This window comes from Plectropomus leopardus, chromosome 11, assembly GCF_008729295.1.
Source record: "Plectropomus leopardus isolate mb chromosome 11, YSFRI_Pleo_2.0, whole genome shotgun sequence".
In the NCBI taxonomy this organism is placed as follows: Eukaryota; Metazoa; Chordata; class Actinopteri; order Perciformes; family Serranidae; genus Plectropomus; species Plectropomus leopardus.
The window spans coordinates 8,297,940-8,321,742 of NC_056473.1; the positions used below are offsets into that span (position 1 = coordinate 8,297,940).

A 23,803-nucleotide genomic window follows, 5' to 3' on the forward strand; every position below is an offset into this window, starting at 1 on the left:
ACATCTAGCCATTGTTTTTGTTGTTTTACTACTAAAGAAGTCTGTATGCAGAGGACAGTCCCCTTTATGTGTATGTTGGTTATATTTTGTGATAGTAAATGCATGGTAGTGCCTGACCCTACTTTGCCTTAAAATAAAGTTAGTAATTTGATTAAAATGTTGTCATTTTGCCCTGTTAAGTGGCAAATATAACCTATATTCTTTTTTTGTTTGCTGTGCTATAGTGTGTAGTTGGTGGCTGCAATGCCAGCTTTGCTTCCCAAGGCGGGTTAGCTCGCCATGTCCCCAGCCACTTCAGCCAGCAGAGCTCCTCCAAAGTGTCCAGCCAGACCAAACTGAAGGAGGAGTCCCCCTCCAAGGCTGGACTCAACAAGAGGAAGAAACTCAGGAACAAACGCAGGTGCTCCCTACGTACGTACCTAACAGACACACAAACTAACCTATTTCAAAGTGTCTTCCTCTTTTCTTTATTGGGAAGGATTACAGGCTGAACACATTTTTTGAGCCTTTTTCTGCCATGTCTGTTGTGCGTAAGCTGATGGTTTCAGCTTCTAACTAGGGGCTGGCCGATAGTGGGTTTTCAGGGCCAATACCGATACTAATTATTAGTAGTTAATGAGACCAATAACAAATATTTGGAACCAATATGCATTTATAATAAAAATAAAAAATCTTTCTGTCAGTACATAGAATTTGAAAAAAATTCCAACGCAAAATTTTGTTTAAATGCCTTTTAGCAAAAATCAAAACCGAAACGTTTAACATTGAATACAGCAAGTTCCCAGCAACTTTTTTTTGTCAAATGAAAATTCAAATGGAAAATGAATAAACAAAAATATCTCCCTGAGGTTTTACAGGGTAAAAGTTCCTCCCATGCTGACACTTTCTCTGCTCTTTTTAATTAAGTTATTTTATCGGCAATCACGAAAATAAAATGCCGACACAGATAATCTGCAAAATGCCAAAAATCAGCCCCAGTAATCGGCCAGACCGTTAATCTGTCGACCCCTACTTCTAACCACACTTATCTGTTTGTTGGAGAAGCTAGAGCTGGACAGCACACACACAAATGGCTACATGCTATTGTGCCAGCTACACAGAGAGATCCTCCCCATGGCAATTTATTGCATTTCAGAGAACAGCTTTTTAATCTATTTGCATAGTTCCTCTCAGCTGATGTGTCTGCGCTCATGTTGATACTGATACTTGGCTCCATGGTGGCATGTTTTACCTCAGATGGCTTGTGTCTGCATTATGCACACTCAGTTCTTTTTTTTCTACTTTTACACCTTTTGCTTGTATTAAAATTCAGGCAGCTGTAGTTGTGTATTGATGTCTAAATATGTATGAAGTTAGATCACAAAAATGTTTTTTTTTTTACATTACAGACAGATTGCATGTTGCAGTTTTCTGCTGTCTTCATAAAACATCTCTCTCATTATTGTATATTTTACACTTTTAGTTAAGGATTTATATGACCGTTATTATATCCATTACTCACCCCATGTTGCCTTAAATTCATGAAGAAACTTTGTTTATATTGCACGCCTCCATGGAAAACAGAGACTCCAAAAAAGGCGAACATTCTTCATGTATTAAAGTCTCTAGGGATCATCTTTAACAACAGCAAAACTATATCAAAACCTGAGTACAACCACTTCCACAACTCTTGCAGTATAATCTGACTCTTATTTATCCAGTCATATGCTCAGTGCTTCCTTTACAGATGCATTTTTCACTAAAAGGTTATAATATAAAAAACTTCTGTTTATGAGTAGTGTAGTGGCTGTTTTAACATACCAAAGTTCTTAGGCCATTTAGTCTGCAAGGTGTTTGGGCTTTGACTCCAGACTGTTCCAGTTCTGTTTGTGAAATCCAAGAACTCACATGAGACGGGGAAGAACTTGAAGGTCTATTGGAGAACACAAAAAAGGCAGGCAAAGTCCTTAAAGTATTACATCTCGTCTAGTACACTACTGTTTTGATGTCCTGTCCCTATGTAATGTATTGTTATTATACACTGTAACACAACATAACACGGTCAAAAATTAAAAACTATCCTCACCAATGCAGACTTCTCGTCATCTTCAAGTACAAGGTCAAGACATTCTGTCTTGTCATGCGCACTTAACTGCCTTATGGCATCATACCTGTGGTAAATAATCTTCACCTGTATTCTAACATAAATAATATAATAAATAATGTAAATGTAAGCAAATACACAAAAAATGTTGTGTAAATATAATAACACCAGAACCTATATGACATGCCATTTACCAACACAAACATTTTTACCAAGTTTAAATTATGTGATCAACATCTTGAGACACTGACATTTGAAAATGGCATGTTCTATGCAAAGCGCTCTTTTCTCATTTATGACAACATAAAAGGGAAATTTATGGATATGGATTATTGAATAAATGACAAAGAATCACTCTGACCAAGAGTCATATATTGTCCATTGAGTGCCAGTGAGATCCTGTGCAGAGACCTGGTCTCACCTTGATGGGTCAATTGAAATTATTGTAAAAAGGAAATAGTTTCCAGAACCTCTTCATGTGATATGAGAAAGAGGTCCCAGTAAAAGATGATCATACTTCTGCTAGTTTGATTATTTAGCCCAAATAAAGCAAATGTGTTGAAACTTGTAGGCTTTCCTCTGTTTTAATTCTATACTTAAGTTTGTATAAAATTGCTTTGCATGGACCGCAGCCCAAAATCCTGGATAAATATTTTGTACCAATTTGAAATGTCACGAGGACTATCGTTGCCACTGAATATGTGCAGTGAGGCAGTTCTTCAGAGCCCTAAACCAGAAGAATCTCATTACTGCAGCTTTCAGTGGAGAGTTGTACCTCGTTTTTGGATTTTTGTGTTGGTGCAAAGCAACATTTAGAAACCACAAAGGAATATCATTTTTCAGTCATGAGATTATTCTGACGTAGTTATGGTTAGGTACAGAAAGACTTGGAAAAGCCCTGGAATTTTTATGTACTGGGCCACAGTGGGAACCCTGATGTTATGTTTGTTTGACTCTGCTCTCATCTGAGTCTGTCCTTTTCTTCCTCCAGCGAGGCCCCACGACTTCTTCGATGCCCAAACCATGGATGCTATTCGCCACAGGGCCATCTGTCTCAACCTCGCCACCCACATCGAAAGTGTGGGCAACGGCCACAGTGTGGTCTTTCACAGCACGGTGAGCAACTTTGCTACTTTTGTGAGTCTTGTAGGTGTTTTCCTCCGACTGCCTGTTTCCATTTTAATGGGTTTAAACACAATAAGTATCTGAGGGAATTCAGAGATAACAGTGAGGATGCTTTCTGATTTTCTTGGAGAAACAACCAGATGCATTCCTCTTTGATGGATTAGACTAAATTAATATGTTTATTTTGAACATGTCAATAAAACAAGAATAGGAAAAAAGGGCACAAAAAGTAAAAAAGAAAAAGTTAAAGAAAAAAAATATAAATTTAAAAAAGTAATAAAATAAAACAAATACATGTATATAGACAGATAAAGAGATATGACATTTTGTGTGCTGTATGCTTGACACAAAATGTTTGCAAAAAACCAAACATCGTCTTTACTGCTCTTCAGAGCTGCCGTTTCTAACTTTTCTAAAATAACATTTTGTCATATTTGCTGAAACTGTTACTATATCCACACAGTCTTACATGAGACAGTTAATATGTGAAGAATCATGTTCCTCTGCCTCATCCTACTGCTTCTGATGGCATTTGCAAGAATCCACTGTGGCTAAATGAAAACAACCAGCCCGAGTCAACAGTCTCTAACGCAGCTGTCAGTCATGTCAGTCACCATTTGTGAACTGCGGTAAAACTGTCAAACAAGGCAGCGCTGAACAAGTATGAATCAAGATTCTCTTACTGCATAGCCTCTTTCTCGCTTCAAATGTTTTCTGAGACACATTTTGGTTTACCATTTAGATGTAATATGAGAGTGTTTGTGACCCGGCTGTCATGTCAATAACAGTCAAACCAAAATCAAGCCCACAGGCCAGAGCTGGACTTATTTTGCAGCTAAATGGTTTATAGTTTATAAAAGTTACCTAATGTAGCTATAATCAACATGTAGCTGTACATGTTAAAAGTTAACTGTACTGCATAAATCGAATATAACCTAAGACATCATAATATGAAAAGTGAATGCAGAAAGGCTTGTTTCAGGTTTAGTATTACATACTGGCATTTAGGGCTGCAACTGTTGATTATTTTCTACATTTGACAACTAGTTGTTTGGTCTATAAAATGTCAGAAAATGGAAAAAAAAGTGTTGATTAGTGTTTCCCAAAGCCCAAGGCAACGTTCTCAAATGTCTTTTTTTGTTCATAACCCAAAGATCTTCGGTTCATTGGAATAGAGGAGTGAAGATTTACGCACAGTATTTACTCAGTTTTATATCAAAATCATAATTAATCTTAAGTATAGTAAAAACACAGGCTGTCTGGTCATTTAATGTGCATGACTGTTTTCACATTTGAGTCTTTATTTATTTTTTTTAAGAACGTTTTTTATTTGATGTCACTTTCTTTTCAGACAGCAGGGGGCATGAAAGAATCACTATTTGAAAATCCGCCTCTTTGCAGATTTTTTCCTCGTTGCACTTGAAGTGAACCTTGTGAATCGCCCCAAGGCTTGATGTTGTTTTTCTCTGAATCACCCTTCATAGTTAAGACAATTGGATTGTTTTTGTGTATTGTGCTCAGTTCAATTCTGAGCCCAGTGCATGATACATTATTAATGAGCTCTAAAATGCCTTTGCACCTTACTATTGAGGGCATATATGAGCACTCACATGGGGAAAAAACTATTTTTTCCAGTGAAAGATTTTCCGTCTCTCACTGAAAACGGCTTCAAAGAGTGGAGGAATTAATTCCATATTAAGGAGGGTCAGCGGTAATAACACACTGGTTGTGAATGGCAGGTCTTTCTTTGAATGACTGCCTTTTTTGTGCAGTTCCACTAGGGAGCGCTCTGCCTCCTGTTTAAGACCCTCATGTTGCATGAGGTGGAAAATGAAAGGGTCATCATCCATCATCCATGTTTCTTACTCTTAAGTCAGTGACAGTGATTCTGTTTATAGGGGGTACATTATGGCAGAAATATGTCCTTAATTATCAGTTTCTAGAACTCCACTCAGAAAATTAGCAATGTAATATTTTCCCCTCAATGAGTTACCTCATAAATAAATTATACATTTAATGTGGTTTGCTATTGTACCGTGCCACCACCAGCAAACCTAGCCGAAACGGTCTGTTTGCAAAGGGGAAAAAAAATCTACATTTTCACCTCCCCCAAGAGAAAAGTGAAAACATTTTCTGAAGCACCTCACATGTGATTTACACCACATACACAAAGAAACACACACAGGTAGAAGATTAGTTTACAGGTAAGGGCAATAATGTTTAACTGATTAACATATTAATAATTATGTTTTCAGAGGTCAATATATATCACTAAATGGCTAAATAATGCAGAACTGAGTAAAACAAAGCAAAGAACAGAACACCTTAGATTATTTTATTAGTTTGTGTTAAAAAACACAACAAAAACAAAACAAACTTCAATAACTTATTTTGTTTTTTCCTAATTATGCTTACTTGCGGAAACATTCATTAATACAACAGAAATTTTCAGAACAAAAACCCCATGCAAGAAGAAGATCACATTTTCACAATGCTTCCACTCAAACTCAGTAAACAATTAATAATATTGATTCTCCGGTGAGACAGTCAGGAGTTTTATTGATTGAAAAATATGTGTGCGTGTGCCAACAAGGTCACAGACAATGTAAGAGTGTGATAGACCTGCAGGTTACATGCGTCTCTTCACGTGTCTCTTAAATGTATATTTTTTATTATGTAAACAGATATCCATGAAACTCTGTTGAACTTCTCTTTCCCATTAATTTAAAGGGATAGGTTCACCCCAAAATCAAGAAAAAACAAAACATATTTTTCTTTTTACCTGTAGTGCTGTTTATCGTTCTAGATTGATTTGGTGTGAGTTGCGGAGTGTTAAAGATATCAGCTGTAGAGATGCCTGCTTTCTCTCCAATATAATGCACTCAGCATGTTGGGCTCAAAGAGTCAAAAAATATATTTGCAGCAATGTCTCAAGATAATCCACAGGCCTTGTTGTGAGTAGTTTCATATGGGATTTGATTTCCTTTTACAAGGAAGGAAGGAAGGAAGCGTGCACCTACGGCTAGCTCACCTAGTTAGCCGTAGATGCACGCTCACTGAGCTAGCTAACATTACAGTTCAGCTGAAGAGGATGCCATTAATGTTTACATCTCACGCTGTCACGAGCACGAGCCTCTTGTCCATGCTTCCTTCTGCAAAATGGTTTGTTTGTAGTTCAGTAGAAAATAGTACCTACATGACACTGCTCACAAGTTGAGCTAAGTTCTTCAAACATATTTTTTGGCGTGTTGAGCACCACAAGTCAAGGGCCATCTAGTTCTGTTATATTTGAGAGAAGGCAGACATCTTCATGGCTGTCTGATGTCTCCAACACTCGGCACCAAAACAATCTTGGTTGATAAGAAACATGTATAATTTAAATTTTTGAGTGAACTGTCCCTTTAAGGATTTTGTGAAAACGTGTAGTGTTGAGTACAGTGTCAGAAAAACTCACTGTTTATGTTTCTGTTCATGCTAAAGTGTAATTAGAGTGTTGACATCAGTGCTACTCTCCCTACAGTATTTGTCTGCTCTTTGCTCAGTCCCTTTCAACTCTTCTCTGCTCTGCTCTCTACAAACCTCAGCTGCTCATCAGCAGCCAAGAATTTTAAAAGAAAAGCTCAGGGAAAAAAAAAGAAAAGAAGTGAAGATAAAGCTTGGGAAGAGGTTAAGAGAGGTAACCACATATTTGGACACAAACTGAGAAGGAGGAAGAGCCAACCAGGGGAGGGAGAGAAACAAATGGAGAGAAACAGAGACTTGGAGAGAAAGGACAAGCAAAAGGGGGTTAAGTGAAGTTCAGGGTCATGGAATCGGAAGGAGATCTAGCCAGTTGGGCATACATGCTCCTTCTCTCTAATCCCTGAAGGATTGTGGTGGAGAAGGACTGCGGCACTGCGTCAGACCCCAGGCCCCAGCGGACCCTCCCAGGCCTGGGGAGATGGAGTAGAGCTGTGGGGGTTCTGTGGAGTTTGGCTAGTGGGCCTGCTGACACGCCAGAGAAGCTCAGTCATGTTTATGATGGGATATTTTTGTTATTGCGCCAATCTGCGTCATCCACAGCCTGACCCCCTGACACTAGACAGGCACCCAGTTTTAGCAGGCCTGCCCTCCCCCGCCTTTGGTCCTGCAGTTTGCACTAGCTTGTTTTGGAGCCGCACTAATATCCACTGTTCACTCCCTATTTCCTCCTGTGCTCTCTCTCTCTCTCTCTCTCTCTCTCTTTCTCTCTCTCCCCCTCCCTGACGCTCTCTCTCGTCTATTGAGGATTAAGATCTGTCCCTTAAAGCACCAACTGCCATCATCAAACCACTCAGCTCACAAATCACTTCATGCTGCCTAAACACAAGCCCACTTCTTCATCCTTTGCCTTTACATACATGGTCATGGCCTCTTCAGGTGTAGCCTGAGCTTGTGATTATTAACCTGGTGCTGTGCAGAGCCTGAGGGCACAGGTTAACAGCTATGCATTTTTAATTAAAAGGGCAATGAAGCAGCTGCTGCTGCACTGAGTCTTAGCCGCAAGGCTTAAGACATTTACTGTAGGGCCCATAGCGGCCAGCTCTAGATTCAGGCTAATGCTGCTGCCAGGCTCTGTGGATGACTCCGAGAAGTTGTCTCTTCTTTCTCGCGTGGGTCTATTATGGAGCAGCACTAGTCACCCAGGCTTTGGTGGGAAGCTCATAGATAAAAGCAGAGGCAGCTACACAAGAAAATATTTTTTATTAACATATGAGGGGGAATTCAGTAGGTTTTACATCTTCTAATGGGTAATTTGGAAAGCTCAAAGAGGGGTCTCTAATAGCAATTTAAGTTGATCTTTATATACAAGTGATAAGAAATCTAAGAGACCTGAGAGAGAGACCTGTTTCGGAGAGCATACAATTTAACAACAGTTAGTTACAGACAGATTAATCAAGATGGTACGTACAGCATATTAGCAGAAATGGAATTTAACATGCATAACTATGTTTTCATTAATTTAGATTCGCCTGAAACTAAGAATCGTTGTGTTTTCATGACCTTACAATAAGCATTTCTATCTACAAACAGCGGTTCCTCTTCCATGGAGCCTGCCATGTTGTTTCTACAGTAGCTCAGTTTTTGTGTCAGTCACAGTAGCTCTCCTCACCGCTAGATGCCACTAAATCATACTTAAAGTTTAATGCATTTAATACATCTAAAATGTTGAATACAACATTGCACAAAACCCAGAATTACATCAAGTTGAATACACTAACACACATTCATAAAAAACATAAGTACATGTATTAATATATAGTTTTTTGTAAAAAAAAAAATCTGACTCATTCAAATAAAAACAAAAAATATATTCAGACAAAGTAAGTAGATAAATCAAATAAAAGGTAGAGAGCTTAGATCAGTCTAGTATTCAGACAGTAATAAACTTGTGCAATTCTACATTTGGCTTAATGAGGGAGGTAATTTTATCATCTGAATTAAAAATGGCTCATTGAAATAAAAAAAAATGGGCAAGCTGATTAGACACCTGGTTTCCTGTAGACATGGAAGGCATATTGTACAGAGCCAGTAAAAATTTACCATTGGAAATTTGTGTGTTCGCTTTAGTAAAATCAGCCCAGTGGAGAAAGCTAGATGTCACCAACTTACTTAATTGCATTGAAATGCATTGATGGAGCAAGAGAGGGGGATGGCACTGACATCACAATCCAACCAATGACATCATGCTTACATGTTTGCATGCATGTGTCAAAAATCATGAGCGAACATTGACTACATGTATCACTCGTATTACATCCTTTCTATGATTCACTAACACGGAAACAAGCGGAAATCACGACAATTTTTTGCCCACAGAGGCAGACTGTTGTAGCATATTTGATTTTTAAGGGTCATGGGTGCTAGTTAGCTTAGATTTCACGCCAACAGTATTTCTGTTAAAGTGAGAGATGCTCCAGTCATTTTTCTGTTTCACCGCTGAAGCTGTTACTGCTGTGTTGCTCTGCCCGCTTGTTCTCTTTTTCCACTCTAGAGAGTTTTACGGCTGAACACTGTATTACAGACAAAAGGCAACAACAGGGCTGATTTGCCAACTTGGCTGCTATTTGCAAAAGATTTTCACAGACAAATATTAAGGCACAAAGCCAATAACAACAAAACTGATGTCTGCTAACAGCGCCTAAATATTTCATACAAAAATAATGAATCAAAGTGTGGCTGACAGCTCTATACCTGGAAGTTTATCAAAATATAAATTTAGATTTGCACACTTTTTTGCTGCTCTTGTACTCACAGTGAAGTGGGAGGAGCATATTTTCATTGTTTTTGCATTGTTCTAGATAGAAAACAAAAATATGGACCTGAGCCGGAAAAGATAGTTCCAAAAATTGATCAGATTAATACATATATGGCTCAAAAGTGGGAGGGGAAGAAAAGCCGTGAGGAGGGCAGTGATTCTAGGTCTTTGTCTCTGTCTGTGTCTCTTGTCTCAGTGGAGCCTCGTCCCTCCTGTCCTCAAACCAGTTTCCATCAATGCCGCAGCCGGTCCCTAGAGTCACAAAAATAATTTCAGATATTCATGTGCGTAAGCGAAGTTCTTCACATGTGAGCTCATTCCCCTGTCCTAAAAATAGACATTCCTAACAAAAAAGAGCCAATTGACGCAAGAGGTTATATCTCTGGCTATTTTTGACTCTCCTGGTTATTTTTCTAGCTTTACTTTCCCCTCACTGACAATATTTGTGTGAATTCCAGACCAGTTTTACTATAAGCACGCACAGCATGATAGATGAAATGTTATGCATGAAAAGAGCCAAATATTCAGGAAGTCTGGTATTGTCTCAACTGTATTTTCACAAGAAGAAAAGCCTTGAAGCTCATGGTTGTGTTGGCAGATTAAATCTTGAGTAGTTAAACCAGGTGACAAAACACGGCTGGAGTGAACACAACACGCCATGTTACTGCAGCAAATGTTAGAGAGTGGGTGCTGGTCTCTCCATCAGACGCACTCCTGTCTGACGCGTCTGGTGCTGACATAATCCACAAACGAGAGCAGTGACTTGCTTATGGTGATAACTGCTCAGTGAATACCCCATGTCTATCTTCTTGATTCAAGAGTCAAGACACAAGAATGTCAGCCGCGATAAGCAGTTCTCTGTGAAGTCCAGATACTCAGGAGATATCGAACTTTTGTCTGAATTCCTCGGTCTTACAGTATGTTGCAGGGGAACGCGAGATAAATCCCGTTGAAAATAGAAATCTCACTGAGCTCTTGCATGCATTATTAAGAGTGCTCACATTGCTTATTAGTGTAATGATCACCCACTGTATCACTTGGTGAGATGTTTGAAGCATGTAGCCTCATTATTCGTTAGACGGACGGGGCCAGGGTGGGGGCATGTCTTTGAAGCCCGTTCTCTACAGCCAAGAGAGAATGCTGCAATAGGAGCCAAACCTAACACTTTTATGCTAATCTGACGCTTGTAAAATCACAACCTGTCTCGGAATTATCCATAATATGTAATTTAAATCATATGCCTGTCTATACGTGGATGTGACTTCTTTTGGTGAAGCTGGTTACTTGCTATGCGTGAGCCAAACACTACAGCAAAGACAAACTGAGTGAAATGATAACAAGAAGACAATTTGTCTTTGGCTCTTGGCACTCATTGTATGTTTTTGCTTGACTGTCTCTGTGCAGGTGCTAGCCAGAAGGAAAGAGGGATCTGGCAAGGTGAAGGTCCTCCTACATTGGACACCTGAAGACATGTGAGTAAAACTTTCCCTGGCACTTTACCACACATCTGCATTAATCTTTGCCTTAGGCTAGAACATTTTACAAATAGAGAAATTGATTTTTTTAGAGCAAATAGAACATGCAAATTCTGCAAAGATCCAATTGTAATTTTTAAAATGAGTTTATCATCAGTACTCTTAGGTGAAAGAAGAATAAAAAATGCTTCACATGCCATTTGTACATTTTTTAACAAGGGAAATGACCACCTCCTCACCCTTTATCCTAAATGTGCGTTATTTAAAATAAAAATATTTTCACTGCTTTATTTTGCAGTCAACCTTTTCCAACAGGGATCTGAAGCTGTTACTTCCATGTATGCTGCCTTCAAAGGCACCAGATTCCTTTTTAAAAACAAACAAACAAAAAATTTTAACTTGCAGAACACAGTGAGTTATTGATCTACCGCTGTCTCCATCCACAAGTCCAAATTAACACCAAAGTCACACAATAACACAAACAAACTAAAGGATCGAGGCAGCGTTAACCAGCAACTCTCACATTCTGTGAGATAAAATGACTGTTTTTGTTAAGGGAAGCTGGTGGCTTTGAAGTTAGCATAGATAATGGTTTTAGATGGCTAAAATACATTTAGCTGCTGCTCTAGTTCACAGCAGTCGGAGGACAACGTCAGGATCTGGACCTGGACCATGGCCAGTCTATTAGTATTAGTGACTGCAGAGGGAGGGGATGGATGGCATGTTAACAAGGGGGATGCATTTTGGTCATTTCGCTATCAAGGGGGGTAGCGCCCCCCTTCATTCACCCTAAAATTGCTTAATTGATTGTAGTGAACTCTATAGCAGATATTTCTGGGTAAACATGCTAGATGACCCAGCTCCCTGCCAAAGTTTTTTTTTTTATGGTATCTTTATGCCTGTTGCAAAACAGGTAGAGGTGGATTTGAAATACTATTCAGTATTTAAATGTAAAGCGTTTTTATTATTAAAAGATGTGTCCATAAACACTTTTAGATTTGTAGAAAACCTTTAAAATGTCACTGATCCACAAACAGGCAACTCAAGATCACATTTACAAATCTCCTCCACATGCTTACCATGTAAAGCCTGAGCCTGTCACACAAACATTTCCTTATTGAGCAGCAGGGTGCTTGCAAGTGTAAGTGAACACCAACAATGTATACGTATCTCTGATAGTTTTACGACTCTCATTTCCATCCAGTTTTGCTCTCAACATGGTGGCCTTCTTCCGCGTCATGATTTGCTGTAAATCCTTCCAACCTTCCACAGTTGGCTGATCCAGTATTTTTTCTTGGAGAGCTCATAAGTGGGAGGATTCCAGGTCCCCTTATAGACCATATTACACTAGCACCCCTGCTTGACGCCCTGGGGCTCTCCTCAAAGGGAGCTGAGGGCATCAGCCATAATAATGGGCCATCATCCTCACTCAGTGTTATACCACATTCATGCCTGAAGCGCTGATGGGGAGAAGTTTGGACTTGGCAATTAGAAAGTCTTCTGCGTGTCTCTTTGAGTGTGGAGCTGGTTCTATAACATCTGATTGGCTTGGTCTTACTTGGTTAAACTTTATTTTTTTTTGTATTTTGTAACAGTATGCAGTAACCCTCAAATTGCGCAAATTTAAATTGCGAATATTAAAGACATCTACTGGAAACATGTAAACTTTGGAGAAAAAAAAGTTTTTATGCTCTTATGAGGTCGTATTTCAGGGGATTCAAAAAGCCATATTTTGCAAAACTGCAATGGAAACACTATTTTTGTTTCACGTGATGCTATGGCTATTTACTTGTTGGTAGGAAATGGCTCTCTTGGGCATAATGCAGCATGTACTCCAGGAGGTGTTATTGCATCACATATCTCATCAGAAATTGAGTGGATCTTCCAGAAGTTTTGAATCTACAATTACTCTGTGAGACTGTGGACTGTCACCTCCCAGAAATCCCTCGGCTGCTCCCACGTATAAGGGGCTTGGCTTTTCATTATCTTTGCCATTGCACACCTACGTCGCCTTTAAAAGGAAATGATGATGGCTAGTGCAGTGGCTGCAAAGTTTTGCACAAATCTGAAAACTACTCTGAGCCTGATTTTGTTCTTTTTTGTGGCTCTAATACATTTTTCTGGAATTTCCAGTGTAAAAGTGTAGTATTTTGATATAACCTCTGCATGAACTCGCACTAAAAAAAAATCATTATCAGCCCATTGGGGCATGAGCAGCTCCACCCAGTCCTCACTATCTACATACCTGTTCCCAGCTTAGCCTCACCAGGCTCAGCTCACTTAAGGTGAACGTTGGCACCGCTTAAGCCGCAACTCAATTAAGCAATTTGGCAGAAGGGCAGGCAGATTTGGCACTGTGCTTATGAAATAGGTCGGTCTCATCAAGAGAGAGAGCTTCACAGAGCGCTGTAACATTCAGCAAGGCTCTTACTCAGGGGAAGCTCCCATCACACTTCCAACGTTCCCATTAAAGGGTTTGACTGCACGGCCTCCGAGTATGATCAGAGTGCTGAGAGGGGAAGCATGAAAGAGAGGAGGAAAGAGGGTGAAGCATTTGGGAGATGAGAAGAAGTAAGCAGAAAAAGGTGAATAAAGAGAGAGGAGGAGGCAAATGAGGGGAAAAGAGAACAAGGTCAAAGGAGACAAAAAAGAGGTTGGTAAACAAAGAGAAAAATGGATTTGGTGAAGATGGCACTGGCCAAAGAAAAGCGGATGATGCATCAGGAAGAAGATTGCAGCTGACATCTTCCAATGAACATACTGTAGCTAAATCCTTGTTCTCTCAGCCTTCTGGCTGCTTCATCCTGCTTTCCTTTTCCCCTCTCTGATCCACCTCTTCTATCTCCTCCTCACCCTGTGTGTGGGAGTTTAATCTTGTGCATAGAGAAATAATGAGGGGAAGGGGGAGGAAAAGAAAGATGAAGTTTGGTGATCAGTAAAAACTCCTCAGATTAATTCCAAACAGAGGGATGTAGATGGAGATTTATACTGATACTCAAAGACAGATATAAGCAGAATAGATGAGGGAGAGAATGGGGGAGACAGAGAATTGAGGAGGGTGAGAAATGAGAGTGGGAAGAAAATGGTTGTGGGAGAGAGAAATGTGAAGAAGAAGCAGAATGAAAACAGAGTGAATGATGGGGAGTAAACAAGAAAGATAGAAAAAGAGGATGTGATGCTTTTTGGCTCGGTCTGTGTGGGAGAAAAAATGCGATCCTACTGAGTCACATACTTTCCTTTAGGGAAAGGCAAGCAAGGAGCTCTATATGACATTCAGAGCATCAGTGTACCACCAAACTACTGTTTGCTATGTCAAGATGTAGTAGAGCAAAGGCGCCCTGAGCAGACAGTACCTCTCTGTGCGTTCTAAGCTGAGCTTCTCTGTTCTTTGTTTTGACAGCCAGTCTGGCTGTGCATGCATGTTAGAGCATGTAAACCCTCTGTGAGTGTATCCTACTTGATTTATACAGCGGTCACCTCTAATAACCAGATGAAATCCTGACTCCTGAGAGTGGCATAATTGCGTGTTTAGCGAAGTGTAGTACCCATCCTCCATCCCGAGTTTTACACCATTAGCTATCAGTAATGTTGCCATTGTACACACTGTTAACACAGTTAGGCACTAGCATGGCTAGCTGCTAGCCACTGGTTCGATCACCTCCATGTTGAAAACCATGTACAAGCAGCAATCCCAGCTCACACCTGGAACACAATGCATGTGTGAGTGGCACATTAGTTTTTTGGTTTTTTTTGGACTCCCAGCTTCCATGTTAACAAGTTAGAGCAGCCACTCTGCTTGCATGAGCAACGCTGGTCAGGCAAAGATCTATGCACCACTGGTGGTGCAGGAGTTAGTGCAGATGTGAATTAGCTCCATGAGTTGGTTAAAACTTTCACTTTAGGCTGAGTATTTAATGTTTCTAGTTATTAAAACAAAGTGTGAAGCTGTTGTGACGTGCAAGCTTAACCAAGCATCTGTTTTGTCAGGCTGCGCCCTCAGATAAACAAAGTTTAACTTTTGGCAAACACAGCAATGCGCATTGCATGTCATGTGATGAGGAACAACCAACCACAGCAGGTAGATATGATGCTTTTCTTCTTTAGTTGATGATAAATATGGAGAAGAAGTTGATCATTTTAGCACAGGGATATTTAGAGCTGCACATCTGTCCTAGTGACAATATTTAAGGCCTGATACACACTTAAAAAAGAACAGCTCTGAACTCAGGATCTCTGGTAAGTAGGTTATGATACAGTGCTGTTGGTCACTTAGCAACCTCAAATGCAAGCTGCTTTGGTACCTTTGTGTGTGTCTAACATTGGACTTAATTCTGATAATCCCCATTTAATCAGCCGGACATGCCAATGATGCAGTTTAAGATGAGATGAACACACTGCACTCCCTACGTTTTTGCTTTTGTATTTTTGGTTTTTGGAAAGGCTAAAAAAGGTACCACCCTGCATGCCCTTTAAATTCTGTATTTTGCTCATAGCACAACACGAACATTGTTTCACCATATGAGAAAATCAAAAGCTTGTCAGCCATGCGATTGCTGTTAAGGGGAGCGATTTTGCTTAAACTGTTTTGAGACTGGGATGGTTGATAGTGAGTGTCAGTTCGGCAGAGTTAATATTTAGTCTTCGGCTCAGTGTAATGTCCTGGTATCTGGCAGGCAATACGGTGGTCATTTAGTCCTCCATCGAGTGACATGACCCTCAACACAGAGGTCAACATCAAGTGCTGTATGTGTACGTGTATATTTCTCAGTCACTGAGTCAATGATTAGCTGTGTGAATGTGGGAAGTCATGTTTATTAATGCTGGAGCAAACCATTCACATTCTGGCTGACACTCATTAACTCCATTTGGATTAATGAGTAACTGATTAACATGAACGACCAGCGGATCGCTTAGGAAGAGGAGGGGAGTTGGGTGGGCTGAGAGAGAAAGAGAGAACTATAATTGCTGTCTAATCTTTGATGGATGGGTGAATGGATTCCCCTGCATGCTGTTAAATGCTTCAGAATAACAAATAGTAAAATACACTAGTCGGTGACAATGAACGCCTCAAGCAACTGAATGCATGCTTGTACATCATTTTGGTACAGACTACACGGTGCTTATCATGCTCAACATGGGTTATCTTTTAAAACTGTTGTAAGATAATTTGGGATTTTTTTTTGCTTGCTTTGCTTTTATTGCTTTGTTTGTATTTAGTTACCAAAGTGCACAAAGAATGTCACAAGCTGATAGTGCTTCCTTGAGTTTATTACAACTTTGATAGATGGTGTTTTCAAAATAACATCAAACTACGCATGCTAACAGAATTGTAATAACGATAATAATAAACTTGATTCATTTAACAGTTTTCATTCAAGAAATGCAGCACAAAGTGCTTTACAATAAGGGAATTATATGCACTGAGTGCTTCACATAAAAATCGACAAAAAAACATAAAACAGGTCAACAAGGCAATTCAGTATAAAAGGACATTTAAATAGAGTTGAAAGTTAGCAATAGCTTTAAAGTCTGCAACACATCATACTTAAACTCTGTATTAAAACTATATTAAATTGCATTGTCCCTATCAAATAAGATAGATGAAAAGAATGCAAGTTAAAAAAAAACAAAAATTAGATGAAAACAGAAATGATGGAAGGCATCAAAGCTCAGTATGAGCAAAATCATAGAAGCGTAAAACCATAAATGACATCAAGTAAGATAAAACTTCTTAAAAACAATATCAACAATGTGAAGCGTTCTAAAAGAAAGAATTTTAAGGCATCATCTGGAAAGTGAAGAGATAAGTTTTTTGCTTTCATTTAAGATTTTTTAGCGAGCTGGCTTCCCTGATATGTGTCGGTTGTATGTTCCATTGCTTTGGGGCGTAATTGACAAAGGCTGCATGCCCGATTTTCTTTTGGTTGTTGCTGGGAACCTAAAAAAAAATCCCACCAGCAGCAGATGATCAAAACAGGAAATGAAACAGAAACATTTCCAGCACTTCAAAGACCACAACTCCTTAAACAAATTTCCTCAATCTAAACATTTTGGTATAAAAACTAATGAGAGTATGAAACACACATAAATATAACCTAAATCTCATCATTTTATGGGAAAAAATTGCATCAAATTCAAATACGACTTTTTTTTTCAATCTAATGTTTTCATTACATAAACCTCCCCAACGCCCGAGGAAGAAGAAAAAAATCCAGGGAACTCCGTCACATCAAATTGGCAACGCTAATTCAGCATGCAGAATAATGGCAAAGATCAAGGATCTTTAAATACACTAATGATCCATAAGCAACATCCGTTTGAGGTGTGAAAAAGCTTTCCCTTCTATGTGCACGTTTGATCATGAAGAAGCAGCAGCACATAAATGGCTGAATGCATTTGGAGCAAGCAGCCAGCAGCAATATGGGTGAGTCAGTCATAGGCTTATATATGGCCAGTTTGTCCTTGCTTAATTGCAGTCCTGCTGTGATATTGCAACAGAAAGGAGTGTCATTTTGTTCTGCACCATAAACAGTTACATATAGAGTAGAGAATAAAAGAAAAACGGCAAGAAAACGCTTCACTGCAGTTTATATATGTGTTGTAAAACAAAAGAGGAACGGCTCTTTTGATCTAATAGTAATAAAACGATCTCAGGGTCACACAGGCAAATCAGTCATGTAAGCAGAGTAAATTATATCCAGCTCTATCCTTGATTCACCTCATACTACCTCAGGCTTGACCCCGAGGAAGACCAATGTGAGGTTGATCTGTCTTTATGAATTCATTTTTTTTAATCTTTTTGTATTTTAACAGTGCCATACACCTTCATGTTTTCGCAGTTTTCTTGCCTGGAGACATAAAATTTTGAGAGGGAAAATTGTGGTTGAAAGAAACGACTTACAAAGTGGCACCAAACTTCAAAAACAGCTGCAGGCAGGAGTTGATATCAGGCAAGAAGAAAATATTACCAAGTCTAAATGGCAGTAGCTAGTGACACTTATTTCTTCTTTAAAACTTCAGTGCATGCACATAACTACCTTAGTACTCAGGTGCATGCGTCTAATCCATTTATAATTCTAAATTTATTGATAAAACTGAGTTACAGTTATCTGTGTGTGAGTATATTTTTGTGCATTGTGCATTTCATTTATGAATATGACGTCATGACAGTTAGCCAAGTGGCAACCTCTGCTGAGGCTGTAAAATGAAGCCAATATGAAAGTGCCAAAAACTGCAGTTCTTTAAATGACTACTGGAGGCCATGTTAACTTGCCCAGCAGCAGAAATAAATGTGTTTACAGCCTGGTACAAAAACTGGTTTTGGTCTTTATAGCTGATATTAGGATTCATTACAACTGTAACTGGATGAATTTTTATATAACTCACTTGTTTACATTTTCTTAAGGCTTAAAGTTATGCATAATTAAGGGCGGGCCACTTGAGTGACTGTTTTTCAAAAGTGTCCTCAGCTTTGCGATCAGACCTACTGTGATTGTGTTGAAGTTGTGCAGTCTCACTCTTTTTGCCAAACAAGGTATTTCTATCAGCTGCAGTGACCTTTGCAGTTCCCGAAACAGCCCTCTGAGCCCGGTCTCTTCTGCTCTGCAGAATGATGCAGTTTATAAGGACAGTGAACTCCTGCAGTCAATCCTGCAGACTTCCATACAAAGCCATTTAATATGTGAGCGGTTTAATATACACTTTGCTGCTTTGTGATGAACTTATTGCTCCTGTCACCACTGGGAGCTTCAAGGCCTGGAGCCAGCTATCAATCCAGGCTGGAAGACAGGGCTTCACTCTGGCAGGCACCCCCAGTAGCTCTCCCCACAGAGGCCTCACTCACAATATACATTTCTGGCTCATAAAGAAGCGAGCCAAATAACAGTCTCCTCTGGAAAATAAAATAAATCCATTTGTCTTTATTTGGTTTGGTGTGACTGAATAGAGTCTTTGGGTGGAGATGTCTTTTGAAATGTTCTGTTGAATGAACTGTTTGTGTATGCGCGCATTTTGGGAAGGAATATGAACACTTTGGCGCATATATGTGTGTACATGACACGTGTGACATGCTGACCCCTCCGGTGCAGCCCTCCTGTGCCTTACATCCATCAGAATATAATAAGTCATCAACACCACAGCACACTCGCTCTGACATGTTTACGGTGACTATGGAGTGGAGCGGGTGTGTGGGCGTGCACGCACACAAATACACATGGGTGTTGACTGCATATTTAACACTCAGCAGGTCCTCGTCTGTCATTTGAGGTTTGCGTAGCACAAGGACACTAACTCAAGACTAATCCAAACTTTAAAGCTGCTTTGAAGGGGACTGTTTCTCGTCTTGTCCCTGCTTTTCCTCAGCCTCCTCTGTCTTCTCTCCCCACCATTAAAGGGGATAGAGACACTTTTGCCTTGCAATATAGAATCAAAAACAAGACAAATTAACCAATTATTAGGGCAACATTTTAGAAATTTCTTTGAAATATCCTATTCAGTGCATCTACCAAAATTATTTCAAATGTTTATGAAAAACAAGGTAAAAACGTCCATCAATTACACAGTGATCAGATATCATTGCCATCAAATGCCTCACGTATGCATGATCACTTCCACATATGCAAATTTCTTACTTATTTTCTGTGTTCGAGACGTTCATGGCTGTGTACCCCCACAGGGCTCAGGTGAGGTCATGATTTTCTAAAAAGATAGCAACAACGTGTCACATCATAAGCAACAGGCATCCAAGAGACACAGCACCAAAAAAACACTAATATAGTGAGGCAAAATGCCCAATGAGAGTAAATCTGTGGTTTGGCGTTTACTCTCACTTTCACTGGTGAGTGTGTTTGCGAACAGTAACGGACAATCCTGCATAGTATCCCTTAAAGCAAAGGGCTGAGTTGGGCTTTTCACTTCATGTTGTGAATGGAGGGTTGTAATTGTCTCCAGGCACTTTGTGTAATTCTTTTGACGCTTATAAACACATTCTTGTTAAAATAACATTATGTCTGTTTGTTTCACATGTGTTCATTTTAAGGCCAGATGGACTAAAATGCCAGTTTGTGTTTCTGATAAATCTATATGAATATACAAATTACTCTGTTTTACGATAAAAACTGGATTTTGGTAGATTATAAATTCACTATTGTGGCTTTCTGAACTTTATAGTATTTAAAATTTAAATTATCCAGTGTGGCTAACCCCACCCTCCAGCTACTAAAACACGCCATAAAAGGATTTGCAACCACTGTTAAAGTGAGTTGTTGTACATTAACATGAGCCACTTTTTTTACCCTCCCCTTCCACTTTCCCTTCTTCCCTTTCCCGTCAGTTTTCTATCACTTTTCCTTCTTTTGTCCTCCACCTTTTACCTGCACCCAGTTGCAATGAAAGTGATGCATGTGAAGTGCTACCTGTACAGGACTGAATGGGCTGACTAGGCATGTGAATGAGTGATTTGGCTGGGTGGCTGCCTGCTCGCCTAACTGCCCTGTGTGTCTGTGTGTGTGCGCGAGTATGTCTGCATCTCTGGGGGCTCCTGTGATGACGCACATAGTGACGGGGGGAATGCTGGGGGTGGAGACGGAGGGGAGGGGAGGGAAGGGGGGGCTTGTTGGAGGAGGGAGGAGAGGTGCAGTCGACTTGCTAAGCTCTTTGTTTCTTCTGCACCTCGACTTGCCACGCCAGTGCTCGCACACTCCCTTCTTTCACAAGGGGATCACACTGTTGTGGGTACAGTAAGGTGCAGCTGAGCAGTACAGTACATCATGTGCACATGTGTGTATGCAGCTGTTCCCTAAAGACATTACCTCTCTGCACTCGAGCTTAAAGAGGTTGAAAAATCAGACGTCTCAGATTCAAAGGTGCACATTTTTCAAGTTTTAAATGCATGCACTCTCACATGCATGCACACAGACATTGACACACACAGCTTTCACTTGTCCCATAGTTTTTCCCAGTGTACACAGGTGAACAAATGCTAACCATGAAGATGTAGTGTAGAAGGTACTTGATAATTAACAACATGGGAGGAACTAATGCTTTTCCTGTGTGTAAATGTGTGTACACGTTTATGAGTGTGTCGGCCCCAGTGCTTTGGTCAAGGCCATGTTACTTATGGAAATGTACTCAGTGTTCTGGGGAAGGTGTTAACATGTGCGCTGAACTCAATGAGGCTCTTTGTCCATCCCTCTTACCCAGCTCCATTTAACCTTACTCCCACTCCACCGCCCTTTTCTCTTTCACTTTCTTGTTAGAGCTCAAACCTTGACCACATGTCCTCTCTCTGCATGTGTGTGTGTTGTCTTGCAGACTACCTGACGTGTGGGTGAATGAAACAGAGCGATCTCAGCTGAAGACGAAAGTGGTGCACTTATCCCAATTACCGCAGGACACTGCCATGCTGCTAGACCCAAACATCTATCGGTGAGTGTGTGATGATGTCAGTGGCCTTTTTGTGTACATGCACACACACTAACACACTGCTGCAGATCCAGTTTTTCTCAGCCAAACACATGTTGCCCATGTGTAAATGTTATCTAATCCTCCATAGGATTCATTGTGTGAAGCATTTAAATGCAATAAAAAAGTGTTGGAAAGCATTTCCTCTGCCCTCCACACCTGTGTGTGTGTGTCTGTGGCTCTGTGTTTGTTTTTTTTTGTGTGTGTGTGTGTGTGTGTGTGTGTGTGTGTGTGTGTGTGCGTGCGCGCGGCATCCTTAACACTTTGTTCCACCAGGTGGCGCCAACTCTTGACTTCAACAAGAAGGTTTTAAAAAAGTGCAGAGAAAACTCATTTAGATTGTTTGTCTTTGTGTGTATGATCAGGTCAACATAGTACAACCTGATCAAGAAGGTCATTGACAACTGATGATTTGTCAAAATGAAACTGGTTGTTAAAAAGTCAAATCACAGATTTTGAACCAGGAAAAAGAACCTCTTGCTTCCATGCAAATAAAACTCCACAGCCTATATTTTCTCTGTCTTCAAGTGCACAATGTTCCACTAAACATTAACTGTGATATTATTTGGATACTGTGCAGCACTGCAAGACTTAGTTCACTCATCACTGAGATGAAAAAAAACAAGGCTAGCTTTACGATACACCATAAAAGGCTGAAAATGAACCCTGAAAGAGGAACAATGTGCCTAAAATAACAGAGTGGTCATCTTACCGGAGATATATGGCTCACAACTGTGCTGATCAGCACACAAGCTGGCTGATTTTAATTAGACCTGAAGGCTCAGTAACTGCAAGGGCTGCTGCTGGACTCTGGTTTCACAGTAGAATATAACCATCAGCACTCAGCCAGTTTATGTCAAGGTTGTCCTAATGCATGAAATCCCCAAACAAATGAGGTGGCTGGTGCCTCTGGCTGTAAATATAGTAGGGTGTTTGAACCCCTCTGCATGTGAATGGGATGTGCAGGAAGACACTGACGTAGCGGCAGTCTAGGATTATATTATTTCAGTGTTTCCATGTTGAGGTTCTTACACTTTGTCACAAGTCCTACTGGACTGAAATCAGCTCAAACATATGATCCCATTGCGTTGTTTTTTTTTTTTTTGCACAGTGGCCTCACAAACTTTTTCTGTCTTTTCAGAGCACTTCCTCAAAAGCGGCTGAAGCGCAGGTAAGCTGAAACAGCGTCTACGTGTTGGATATCAATAAAAATACATTGATGTGCACTTACAGGGCCAGTATGTAGGATTTAGGGGAATCTATAGGCAGCACTTGGATGTCATATTTATAACAATGTTTTCATTAGTTTATGATCACATTAAAAATAATGACCGCTGTGCTGTTTATATCTCCATATGGAGTAGATCCTCTCCCACAGACTTAGTAGACTAAAGTAGTCTAAAGTAGTCCAGAGTGGACAAACCAAACACTGACTCCAGATAGGACCATTTATGATATCCGAGGCCACCATAATTCTCCTACATGCTTTACACATGGGAGAAGTTTCAGCTTTGCAACCTCACCGCTAGATGCCACTAAATCCCACACACTGGACCTTGAAAGATGTATTTAGATATCGATTATACAAACAAAGTAGCACGGTGTGTGTTTGACTGAAACTCAGTCCAATTTTAGCTCAAAGCCAACAGTTATAACAGTGTATATCATCCACAAGTGAACATGTTATTTGACCTCATTATTGATGCCCACACATCAAACAGCAAATCCAAAACTGAAAGTGGAAACTGGACAAACGGAACCTCACATACTGCATTGGTTAGATATACTGCACACTATTGCCATAACATATACACACTGCAAGTATACAACAATATGCACTACAAGTATTTAACAATATGGGTGTAACTCAGCAATTTTATTTGAACTACAGAAATTAACAGTTTTCAGGCACTCAAATGACTACATTAAAACACTTCTCGAATGTATTAAGGCAACGGATTTTGCCTTTCGGTTATTTTTCTTTTAATTCTTTTCTTTTGAATATAATTGCATTATTAAAAAATAATAAAGGCATTACTGGCATAGTTTGTAGCAGTAATACTGCAGTCACGGATGCACAGAAAGGGAGGGCTAATGCATAAAAGATAGCCGCATGATGCATTAATGTCACATCAGTATCTTTTTTCAACATCTGTGCACAGCTTTTGAAGTTCATAGTGATGTTGGTCTGTGTACGCAGACAACAGAGTTTATACTGCCTTATTCTTGCTTGTTAACTCCCACATGCCTATACCGTAAGTTGAAAATTTCCATATTCTTTGTGCTATAATGGAGATCAAACAATGCCAATGCCTTGATGGTATGGTAATGATTGTGTATCCGCAGTATTACACATGGCTCCGGCTCTCCTGTGGTGAAACA

The 23,803-nt window shown here is 39.9% G+C and overlaps 1 protein-coding gene across 2 annotated transcripts in view; it reads left to right on the forward strand.

Moving 5' to 3' along the window:
• LOC121949926 (zinc finger protein AEBP2-like) overlaps positions 1–23,803 on the forward strand; it is a 34,911-nt gene that overhangs the window by 3,482 nt on the left and 7,626 nt on the right. For both annotated transcript variants that reach the window (XM_042495791.1, XM_042495792.1), the window contains exons 4-8: positions 225–411; positions 3,075–3,199; positions 10,890–10,957; positions 21,272–21,385; positions 22,563–22,592. In XM_042495791.1, the coding sequence (XP_042351725.1) occupies positions 225–411; positions 3,075–3,199; positions 10,890–10,957; positions 21,272–21,385; positions 22,563–22,592 (524 nt within the window). The remainder of the gene's footprint in view (positions 1–224; positions 412–3,074; positions 3,200–10,889; positions 10,958–21,271; positions 21,386–22,562; positions 22,593–23,803) is intronic.